We start from the raw sequence: 12,212 nt of genomic DNA, 5'->3' as shown, positions 1-12,212 counted from the left end.
TGCTTTCAATTAAAAACGTAAGGCTTTGCATGGCTCTGTAATACATAGGTGGTGGCCTCCTCTTAAAGGAACGCATCCACCACTGTCCTGCTGCAATGCTAAATATGCCTGAAATCCTCTCATGGTGGTTAATCTCTAACTTGGATCTTGCTACTGATACACTCCTGTGACAAAGGTCATATTTCTAATGATAAAAGTAAAGAAAGGAAGGTAGTAACATGGTGCCAGCGATGCAGTTGAGTTTTACTTTTATTTTACAACTTAGGGCTTATTCTAGCTAACAGGCTGCTTCTAGTCAAAACAGAACAGGAATGCTCCCTCTGCTCTTCAGGGGGAGTGTTAAGATTGATTATCTCAATGTGTTCTAGCTGCCTGTGGATACATAACCTTTCTGAATGCTTGCTTGTGATGGAAACTGTTTGCTGTGTTTTGCAGGTACTTCTGAACTTTCAGCTTCATCCCGCTCTCTCCTTCCCTCTGATTTCTCTCCCATTTTCTTATGAGACTTGCTTTTTCTCAAATGCAATTTTTCTCTTTCTCGTCTCTCTTTTGCACCTTCAGGTTGCTAAAAGGCAAGGAAAAAATAGCAGGGAATTAAAAGAGACTCCTACAAGAACAACAACAACAAAAAAAGCTCATTATTTTGTTCCACTAAATAACAAAATTTTCCAGTAACTTCCTCACCAAGATCAGCTTTACCATGATGGGCTCAAATTCAAGGCCCAAGCCAGTCACCCTAAAGCTCAGCAAGAAGCAGCACACATGCTTTGATTTTACTCTGTATATGATAGAAGGGTCACGGGCTCAGTGGACATGAAGAGGAGAGCAGACAGAAGGGAGAAAGAGAGGGGCTCTGAGATTTCAGCCCCAACTCCATGTTTCTATCCTTTTATGTGATCTGTCTTTACATCCCTGAAGACTTCTCAGTGCTAGCTGCAAAGACCTCACTGAAAACAAGGTCCGAAGGGTTCTCAAAGACATTCATATGAGAAAAGCAATATACAGAGAAGGAGATTACCTTTCCCACACTGTTCACCTGTCTGATCATGGTGGTTTGAATTGCACCCACAGAGCTCTGAATGCAAAAAAATGCTCCATTTGAAGACACAGGTTTAAGCCCAAATTTCCTTTCAGATCTCTGATCTATTGCTCAGTTATTTGAGATTCACAAGTCCTTCACATCTCCCAAACTACAGTTGTGACTGAGAGAATGGCAACTATTTGGTCTTCTTGAAAAACAGATTAAAATACAGCTCAACACATCCCACTGCTGATTACAGAAGGGCACTGGTATCCATGCTTTTAACTGGAACTGAAGCCATAATTAATACATTGTGCTCATCACTATATCTAATCATACATCAACTACACACTCGCAGACTTTCTAGCCACAGGCATTTTTGAGAAATTATAAATTATAAACCAGACAACCACTAGTGAATGCTGGCACATGAGGCACTGTAAATTTCCAAATGAAAGCAATTGAATAATTCCTGAAGAGGAAAAAGAAGATTAAAGAATGCACTTGAAATTTTGACCATGGTGTAACGGTGTTGTCATCATTATAATTCTGCATATTCTTAGACAATTGGTCATGCAAGGACTATAATTATGGGACTGATCATGTAATTATGCTGCCTATTGAAAAGAAATTTCCCCCCTTTTTGCTGTGCAAAGAGAGTGGAAAAATTACTTTTCCATACAAATTGTCAGTGTCAAGAACCTGGAACAAAAAAAGATACTTCCTTATGTGGTTATTTGATGCTAATGTCAGGTGTTATTCAAGCACAGCTTTTTGAACAGAGTGACAATTTGATGGGGTTTTTCTGATACTTAAAAGTGAGTTAGGATTTATTACCCTTTCTTCCATTCCATGATACAGCAGATATGATGTATCATAATAAAAATCTATTAAAGTCTAGAGAAAAAGTTGTTATTGGCTATTTCATCAACACACCCCAGACAAAATGCTCATGGCTGTGAACAGAATGATGGGGAGAAGGATGAAATGGGCAGAGAATCCCCTGCATGCCCTTTCAGTGCAAATATGTTCTGCTACTTATAGCAATAGCTGCTGCTGCAGCTGTGTGGTGACACTGCAGAAAGCAGATGGATGCAGTCCTGAGGGGTAAATGAGAAGCCTGCAGTGTCTGGCAGTATTACAGACAACTCCACATAGGTTAAGTCAGGTCAGCAGCAGTGAAAAAGTGAGCTGGGTCTTGCAGAAGAAGTGAAGCAAACCTGGGTTTTTATTGTCATGTTCTGTGGCCACAGCCATAGAAACCTCTGAAAACATTGCCACATGAGCCAGTGTGGTGTTTCATTTTGAGGATCAACATTTCTGAATAATGTTGGACAGTAACACCACATCAAGAATCCTCACACTAATTGCACAGCTTTAACCTGGTTTGTGCTACTTGTAGTAATTTGAGACCACATAATATGAGAAATTCCAATTGGAGTTTATTTCTGCACTTTCCCCCAGCAAAGTCACAGCAATTACACAAAGGATGAAGCTGACTTGGTTGGTTGGGCTTTTTTTTTTTTCTGTAGTGATCTTATTACCTACCAGAGAAACTGAGCGTTTGCTTTTGAGATGCAATTGCTTTTCAAAGGACTCTGCAAATTCCTGAATGGAGTTTGATCTTGTCTCTGGACATGAGCTGTCTGCTGAAGGCGTTCTGCTTGCCTTCCTGTGGCAGTGACATTTGACATCTTGGTCTTCCTGAAATTCCTTGGAGCCCCTGAGGTGGCCTGAAGATGAGCCTTTGGCAGAAGCGTGAAGTCGTGTTGTATGGAGGGATGAAAGCTTGGCCTGAAAAACAACAGGTCTTTGTTTACTGTTGAGTAGCAAAGCAGAACACACAAGGCAGATTTTTTTTCTGCCACAGACACTGTCCCAAACAGTGGTGCAAAGTGAAAGACTCTCCCCAGAATTCTGTATCTTTCTTTTTAAGTGTAGGAGAATCACACTGCCAAGAACTTGCTTTCTGGAGGCAGCAAGGGAAGAATTTCCTATTATTTCTGGGTTTAAGGATATAAAGATATAAGTTTTGGCACACAATGGAACATTTCAAATTTAAAGCGTGCTGGGTCCTCTTAGTGTTCACTGATACAAAAAGAACTGAGACTCTTCATAACCTCAAAAACTCAGGCTTCACACCTGGCTGCAGTTTCTAGGCAGGATTCTCAAAAAGTATTACCCAGCCTTTTGTGGCCAGATGAGTCAGGTAAGGGGTTTGACCCACCAGTGCTCCAGGTCTTATCAGCTGTTTGAGTTTAGATCGTGACAACAACCATTTCTCATCCAGTTCTGTCAAGTTTTCAGCACGGTATACATGCAGACAAGCTGCTTTATTTGCCAGCTTTGAATTTTCTGCTGGTTTTTGGGGCACATTTGTCTTGAACTAAGGAAGAAGCACTTTCAGGGTACTGAAGGACACATCCCTACCAAAGAAATAGTAGGAAACAGACTTCTGCAATTACATTTGCAGGACTGAAGTCAGAATGAGTAGATAGTTGTTTAGTTTCTGTGTGATTCAATTTTCCAAGGCCTGGCATGCAGATAAAAGCTATTGATCTGCATCAGCTGTGTTTAATTGAATGTCTGCAAAGGAGATTAAATTATACAGAACTGCTGTGTCCTGTGGAGTCATGAATTGGTGATTTTAGAAAGGGACAGACTTGTAGAAGAGAGGCATGAGAAGGACACCACAGCTGGGGATACCCCAAACCCTGCCCACTCTCAGTGATTTTCAGGATGAGTAGCTGGACACAGGTAAGATGCAGAAGGTGAAAGTTATGAGAGACAGGAGGTACTGAAAATTACACCCCTGCAAGTGTCAGATTAAAGCACTCCAAGCACCCAGCTGCTGGCATATATTTTTGAATGCCTATATGTTTTGGACATTATGAGGAATTTCTTCACAGAAGGGATGACTAGATATTGGAATAGACTGCCCAAGGAGGTCACTGTCCCTGGAGGTGTTTAAGGAAAGGCAGGACATGGCACTCAGTGCCATGGTCTAGTTGACATGGTGGTGGATTGGTCAAAGGTTAGAGTCAATGATTTCAGGGGTCTTTTCCACCCCAATTGATTCTGTGATTTTGTTTTGTATAAGCCTGGTGCTAAGCCTTCAGCTACTAAGTAACCCTGAGAAGTTCTGCTGGCTTTAAGGGAGCTGTGATTGTTTATAACAAAGGAAGTTTATCCCACCAGTCCTGCAATGCTTTCTAAGAAAATCCAGTAGAAAACCCTACACTCAATGCAGGGTTTGTGGTGTGTGTATTGGTTGTTTTGTTATTTTAACAAACAGGGGAAACTAAAACAACTGGGTATAGTGTTCACATGAATCTACAAAGCTTGGACTGCAAGGGATCTGAAATATGCCCAGCACACAACCTCATTCACTCTGAATGACATATTCCTGCTACTCTAAATGTACTGGCACAACAGGGACCAATGCAGCCTTTCTCTGAGTAGAGAGGCTGTGCATTCATATGGCTGTAGCTACATCACATTAGACAGGCTTGATGAGAGATGCTCAAAATAACAAATCCTGCACCTGACAGAAGTACCTAATATTTGAAGAGTGTTTGCAAAATACATGGTACTGGTTCCATTTTTTTTCCCCAGGCATAAGCTTACTATGTCCAGTATTATGGACTGCCTCTGAGAGTAGTGTTAATGATTTCTGCCATATTACTTTTACTTTGGTTTCAAACCAGTCAATACAGCTGCAAGTTCTGTAAGGTCGTATTGTATTGTTACTTTAGAAAGCATCAAAGCAATCGCATTATGCTCGAGGGACAGGGGCACACGTGACATGCCAGGCTCAACAAGCTCAATGTCATCTCTGACATTTTAATGGCATCAACATATGGTCTTTCCTGGAAAAAAAAACTATCTCATGGTAAAAAATCACTGGTATCTGTTCCTAGAGGGTTTGGGAAAAAAAACCCAAACCAAACACAGGACAGCTGAAATGGGGGATTGTATTCTATCAGTCTTGTTTCACAAAGACTGTAAATGTTTTCTGTTACTAAGACACTATTTTTTAGTTTCTCTTCACAGACAGAATTACAGTTAGGCCCTTAACAAAAAGACTGCAGTTTACCTGCTGATATGGCAGCAATGGTCCAGAAAAGGGACAAGCTTTCCTCTGAAATGCCCATCTGCCTCAGTGGGCTAAGGGTAAAGATACATCCACAGGTCTATGCAATCATATTACTGTGACTGTGCTTTCCCTCACAGTGCCTGTGCATGATACATTAAATTCTCCACTATCAAAATGGGGATTTTTTGCCAGTGCTGGGAAAGCCAGAAGCACCAAGGGATGTCAGGGATTGTTTCTCATTCCCATTAGTACTCCTTTTTTCTGTGTTGGGTAAAGTCCACTCATGTTCAGTGTATCTATTTACAAAACAGCTAATCTTCTGCTAATTGTCAATCTCAAACACACAAAAGGTACACAAACAAAAATACTTCACACAAGAAAAATTGTTGTAAGTATAATTTGCCTTATCACTTTCTCAGTTTCTGTTGTAGACAAATTAATTGTTTACATCTTTTGGGCTTGATCTGAGAGCTTGCACAGCTGTCAGTAAGAACATTAATCTTCAGCGTGTCAGCACAAATGTTCATTGTTTGCTGGAGTTTACACAATGACCCGAGTATTTTAGGGATATTTTGGAACATCTGACATTCAGATGCTCTCCCATGGCTTCATTTCCTTCCCAGAAGCTTACAGACAAGCATATATTTCTTAAAAATGTTTTGGTCTGGCCTCCAATTGGTCTATAATAACAATATTGTAGTAGATGTTCAGTTTAAGTTTAGTTTAAATTAAATGTCAGTAACTTCAACAGCAGTCATTTGTTCTGCTGCCACTCCTAGCAATTTTCTCCTGTGAGCAACAACATCTATTTGAAGGTGGATTCATGTATAGGGCTGTAAACTTCTTATTAGTTCTCCTTTGTCTCCAATCTTTTCCTTACAACAAAATGTCTGGGAGGTAGAGATGTGTTCTGAACCTAAACGATGTAGGGTGACTAGAATGTGACAAGGAAAGTCATAGCTGGAGGCTTCAGAAAGGGTACCACAGTTAATTTGTCTAAAGTTTGCCAGGGGAACAAGTTAAATAAAGGAGATGGAAACAGCTGATTTAATTATCCCCAGGCAGTTTTTACATTCAGTGTTGGCCCACAGCAACATACAGAACTCCGAGCTTTCCAGGACAGTGGAGTTACATGTTATTTTAGCCTGACAAATTGGAGTTACATGTTTTAGCCTGACTTGCAAGTGACCCAGTGTAGGATGAAAATAATTTTGTGTTCCCCTCTACAAAGTGTGAATGACAATAGCAAAAGCATTTTGTAAAGCTTATCTCAGTGGTGTTTGTGAGGTATACAAAGATACTGGGGAAAAAATAATGAAAACTGCTGTTAGTTTGGGAGTTTTACTCTTCAAAGCTTTATCCATACTTAGGATGGGGGCTGTACCATGGTAGGGTACCACAGGAGTTTATTTTTGTCTTTGAGGTGGAAGCAGTGGCTTGAATGTCTCACTATAGCACAGGAAAACCTACAAAGACCAATACAGCAGTTTGGAGCTGAAAGTGATTTTCCAGCAGCACCATCTTTTGTGCTACCTTGAGAGCATTTACTTTGCAGCATCGAAAGGCTCATGGTGATGAAGCAGTTCCCATGGGCAGGACTGCTCTGCTGCTGGTGCCCTGAATACCAACCTTGGTATGAGACCAAGTGAGCTGGCAGTGCTCTTTTGGCAGCACCATTGTACCTGCACAAGGAGCTTTTCCCAACAGCTGTGTCAGAACTTGCTGACTTGATTTTAGACAGTGGAGTTATCTCAATTTTCAGTGTTGAGACAGAAGAAAGGGTACACTGTGACCTGCTGCGGAGCTATTAGCTCTCAGAAGAGATGCACTCTAATCTCAGTTATTATTCCTCCTGATAATCAGCACTGTGCAGATAAAATTAAGACAATATTTAAATAGCAGTACCAGTGTTTTGAATCTTACAACAGTTATAATTTGCAGTAATGAATCTTACAGTAGTTATAATTCGAAGTAACTGTGCAAAAAACACACATCCAGAAGCAATAGCTCTCAAGTTACTGCTCTCACCAAGGAGATGCTCTTTCTGGAGGTATTTACAAGGCATCAGCAGTGCCCATTTGTTTAACTTCTGGCTTTGGTTAGACAGCACACACTACTGCTCTTTACTACCGACTACTCAACTTCCAAATCAAGAGTTCATTTCAAAATGTATCCGCAAATTATAAAATCCCCAGACAAATATTCCTGTCTCATTCCTCCAGTCAACATCTGGCACTGAGAAAAAAGGCAGTTAAAACTTACATCTTCTATATGAAACTAGGGGAGCAAGACAATTTTGTTTGAAGCATTAATGTAAAGGTCAGATATAATTAAGTATACACAGTATCTTTAGCTTGTTAAACAGTAACATCAAAAAGTCATAGTCTTCCTGTCAGCTAACTTAACCTAAATTCTAGGTATGGATTCAGGAATGCAAGTATAGCAAAGTATTTGAGAAGCTATTAGCTAACTATTTAAATAGCTTTTGAACAAACAGACTATAAGGACATGCTAATACAGACACAAATATACAAGGTGTGTTCAGCACCTTGCTGAATGGAAAGAGATTTAAAGTGCATTCTTACACTCCAGTTTCTCTTGAGGCCTAAAGAAATCACATATGCATGGATCTCTGAGTGACAAAACTAAAATACACTAAAATTAATTATCCTCCTTCCCCTCCCATTCATAAATGTTATGTATTCAGCATTTTGGTGGAATACAGCAGCAAAGCTCTAGCTCAGAGTCTGTCCTGCAGTCTGTGGCTGAGGTGAAACATAAGAGTAAATAACAAATGTGGCTGATCAGACCAGAAGTTATGAATGAAGGTTATCTCTCCAGCCTGCCCATGAATTCAAAGAGGGAGGAAGTGGTTTTGGAATTCGATGGTTTTTCTTAGCCAATTTTTTTTTTTTAATGAAAAATCCCACAGCTTAGAACCTGACAGCTGCAGTGGAGAACTTGCAAGGTGGAAACATGGAATGGCACAAAAAAAAAAGTTTGGAAAAGATTAGCTGCTCGTCCCCAGTGTATTAGGATTTGCTTCATTGCAGCCATAATGATCTAAGGATATAAGTAAAAACTGGTTTGTAAGGAAACATAGTATCTTTGTTAAGATAACTGATGTAGTTGGAAAAAAAAGGAGACAGGTTTGGACCACCCAAGTGTTCTTTTAAAAGCTGAAATGAAAGCAACTATCTTTGAATGAAGAGAAGATTATGAACAGTTTTCAGTTTAATCTAATTTTGATAATCACTTAGATAGTTGTGAGCAGCCTTCTGCACGTGAACCTGCCCCTTTCCTGATTGTTTTAAGAATAAAGAATGTATTTCTACCTTAAAATCTTACTTCACAGTTTAGTAAGCTTTATTATGTGTTGTATCATTGTTTTCAGAGTCAGATGTTTTAAAGCAGGAGGGACTGCATCTTCTAGCTTAAAATAGAAATTACACTTACCTGAAAACAGGTAAGTCTCAAGAGGTAAAGGGTAAAACTTCCTGGAGACAATATAGTTGCATAATTTTTAAAACATATGGAATTGTACAGTTTTTCACATGAGAACAGACTTGTTACAGGCAGTCTTTATGGATGCAGGTGCAAAATGTTTTGATGTCTACCAGGTTGTGCTGAGCAGCCAGAACAACACTGTAATACATAGTTAGGCAGCTATTACACACTTCTCCTTATATTTCTGGTCCTATCATCACTTTTCTTGGACTTTGCCAGTTTTCTGTATTCCAAGACCCCAGAGGCTTGACCCTGTCAGACAGCTAAGCTCAAAAAGCAACTAGCAGCTGCCAGCAGGAACTGAATTTACTTGGCAAGGTGTCCCATTCTCCCCATACATCCCTGGGGCCGTGCCTCTGGGGATGGAACTCATATTTACACATACACTACCTGCACACACAGAGAAAGCTGCACACAGCTCTTACCGGTAGGGATGCCCTCCTTTCACTCCAGAGCTGTGGCTGACGTTTCTTGTGGCCTCTGCCTTCTTTCTCCTCATCGATCAAGTTGTGGCCCCAGAAGCTGCTCATCCATTTTGCAAAGAAAATATCATCATCCTCATCATATTCCATGTACAGATGCCCCAAACTTGGGGGGGAGGTGTGGTTTCTCCCAGCCAGACAAGGCAAAGCAAGGTCAAATTCCACCACCAAGCCAGTAGCTTCTCACTGTTCTGCCAACAAGAGGAAGCAGACACACAGTTTCAACCACCCTTTCTGCACTCCCTCCCCAAAACCTGTCCCACTGCAGCCCCGGGCACTGTCTAAACATTAAGTCAGCCCTTTCTCATCTCTTTTCAACCAGGTTTCCTTTAACCTTTCCATTGCAGCGATGTCCAATATGACACTGCCGCAGGGGGTGGGTGGCAGGGCTGTGGCTGCTCCCTGTGTTGCTGCTGAGTGCTCCAGCTGTCAATACCAATGCAGAATTGCCCACAGTTACATGCCTGCAGGGGGCAGACCCAAAGCAGGCTTGTGATTTTTGAGAAGCAGAATTGACATATTGATGTTGGTCAGAAAGTGGCACAGCTGCTTGCAGAGACCTCGCTGGCTCTGTGGGAGGGAGCACAAATGGCCCACTCTTCCCCTGCTGCTCTCTCTCTCCTGACTTGTGTTGCCTATGCTCTTCCTTTAGTATCCCAGAAATGTCATCTGCCTAGGTAGAAACCCTTCCTAAAGCAACTGCTCGTTCATTTTTGGGTTATGACAGACAGCGCAATCTTGCAGCTGCTGCTTTTCACCTGAGTAATTTCATCTGCTGTATCAGGGGTAGGGGAAGCCCTGCCTCACTTGAATGCACTCAGGGTAAGAATGTGCTGTTTCTTCCTCACCAGCCCAGGGTGTAAACCATCCAGCCCTTGCCTATACCACAAACAGGGCCAGGAAATGAATTCTGGCCCTCAGACCAAGTGTCTAAACTGACCACATGTACCCTACATGGTGTCTGTGCTGAGGGTCTCCTCGGGGCTCTGCACTGCAATTACTGCACTGTGGCTGTAATGCTTTGCTGTCATTTTTGTGTCTCCTGTATTTCAAAATCTCTGATATAACACAAAAACTGTTGTGGCTCACAAAACTGTTGTCGGCATGGTATGAAACTGGAAGATGTGTTAGGTGGTTTGGGCCTGGCAGGAGGACAGTGAGGGCTCTGAGGCTGTAGAGCCTGTTGGGATGGTGCTGGAAAGCTGCATGGGAGGAAGAACCCAAACTGAACTTCTCACTGGAAGCAAACCTTGGTATGTTCTGGTGTTCTTCTGGTGCCCATGCATTGCTGTGGAGATGCTGGTTAGTCTTGGACAGAAATATGCTGGTAATTTGGCATTACAGAGAATCAGCGGTCCAGCATTAAACCTTTTCCTCAACCTGTTTAGAACTGTTTAGAAGATCTGTTTTGTAGCTACAACTCCAGTTTGACTCATGGGGGTGTGAGTGTGAGGTGTAAGTCTCTGCTGTATGGGAGCTTGGGGACACAGCCATGCCTGCAGCAGCCTGGACAGGAGCAAGAGGAATACCTGCAAAACAGAGCAGTAAGAAGACACCTGAAGCAATGAAAAGGATGTGTAGGCTGATTTTCTAGGTAGGGGAGGACACTCCTGGCCACATTCAAACAGCCAGAATTTGACTTACATCCTGGAGGCCACCCATGTGTACAGGCAAGGCACATCTGAAGGCCTGCAGGAAGCATGATGTGGGTGGAATTGAAGCTGTCCCAGCAGGAAGCTGTTGACCTGATACATATTTTCTATTGTGAGGTGACAGGGAGAACAGGGAAAAGGTTGTCCCAGTTTTGTCCAAATATTCATACATAAGTAGTAATAATCCATCAATTAAAGGACATTTCTCAAGTTGTTTACTACCAGGCATGCAGATACACTGACTCAGAGTGCAGCAGGGCAAATTTTAGTTGGGACCCTGAGATGTTTGCTTTGCAATCTTACTGTTGATTTTATTTGCAGCCCTTTTTTCTTCTGTGCAATATCTTCTAACATTTCCCTCCTACCTAAAATGAAATTTTCAGGCATGAGATGACTGGGGCTGATTGTAAAAGTGTATCAAAAATGATTTCTGTTTATCTTCAGCTGAGTGCTCCATGGAAATAAGTGGAGACAGGAACATAAGCTTCCTCTGCCTACAGGTAAGGATTTTAACTAGGCATAGACACAAACATAAACAAAATTCTAGTATTACATATTAAATTATTTTTATGACAGATTCAATTAATAACTGGGAAGAAAACAGGAAGATTTATTTTATAACAAGGATTGCTTCAAAACTTTTAAGTACAAAGTCCCAGAAGGTCTGAATCAGCCACATTAGCTAAAACTTCACAGAATTAGAGAACCAAGGTAAAGCTGGAAGAGGCCACAGTGGATCATGTGGTCCAACCTCCTGCTCCAGCAGGGTCATCCCAGAGCACAGGGTTGTACCCAGACAGGTCTGGAACATCTCTAGTGAGGGAGACTCCACAACTTCTCTGCACAGCCTGTTCCAGTGCTTGGTGGCCTGCACAGAAAAGAATTTATTCCTCATGTTCAGGTGGAACTTCTGCCCGTTGCCTCTTGTCCCACTGCCTGGCACCACCGAGAAGTTCCTGGATCCATCTTCTTGGGATTCCCTCTTTAGGTACTTGTAGACATTGATGAGGGCCCCTCTCAGCCGTCTCTTCTCAAGGCCGAACAGGCCCAGCTCCCTCAGCCTTTCCTCTTCAGAGCCCCTTCATCCCCTCCGCCGCCCTGTCCCGGACCCGCTCCAGGAGCTGCACGTCTCTCTCGTGCTGAGGGGCCCAGAGATGGACGCAGCGCTCCAGACGCGGAGCGCACTTCTCGTGTGAGCGGCTCAGAACTCCTTCGGCACGGATCGCTCCAGCCCCGAGGCCACTCCACCGCTGCTTGCCGGGCAGGATCCCGATCCCGGCCCCGAGCCCGATCCCGATCCCGGCCGCTCCCGGGCTCCCCTCCCCTCCCGGGCTCCCCCACAGGGGCTGCGGGTGCCCCTCCGCGCCGGCAGGGGGCGCTGCGGGCGGGCGGAAGCGGCGGCGCGCCCGCGCCCTCCCGGCGCGCCCCGCGTGTCCGCTGACCCTCGATCCTCC

General features: G+C 42.9%; 1 protein-coding gene across 1 annotated transcript; it reads right to left on the bottom strand.

Moving 5' to 3' along the window:
* Positions 1-364: 364 nt before the first annotated feature.
* On the bottom strand, positions 365-9,196 carry LNP1 (leukemia NUP98 fusion partner 1). Its single transcript, XM_039732749.1, has 3 exons — positions 9,050-9,196; positions 2,570-2,815; positions 365-565 (listed from the first exon to the last, which is right to left on the bottom strand). The coding sequence occupies exons 1-3, from the start codon at positions 9,194-9,196 to the stop codon at positions 365-367; spliced, it is 594 nt and encodes a 197-aa protein (XP_039588683.1).
* Between the last annotated feature and the right edge of the window lie 3,016 nt (positions 9,197-12,212).

The sequence above is a fragment of the Passer montanus genome, unplaced genomic scaffold, assembly GCF_014805655.1.
Source record: "Passer montanus isolate IOZ18808 unplaced genomic scaffold, ASM1480565v1 scaffold80, whole genome shotgun sequence".
Lineage (NCBI taxonomy): Eukaryota > Metazoa > Chordata > Aves > Passeriformes > Passeridae > Passer > Passer montanus.
This window is presented reverse-complemented; position numbering and strand designations above follow the sequence as displayed.

Coding starts and splice junctions, on each gene's coding strand:
- LNP1 (XM_039732749.1), bottom strand. CDS start 9,196: ATGGAATATGATGAGGATGATGATATTTTCTTTGCAAAATGGATGAGC. Junction 2,816..9,049: donor AAAGGAGGGCATCCCTACCG/GTAAGAGCTGTG, acceptor GTTGTTTTTCAG/GCCAAGCTTTCATCCCTCCA. Junction 566..2,569: donor GCAAACGCTCAGTTTCTCTG/GTAGGTAATAAG, acceptor CTTGCCTTTTAG/CAACCTGAAGGTGCAAAAGA.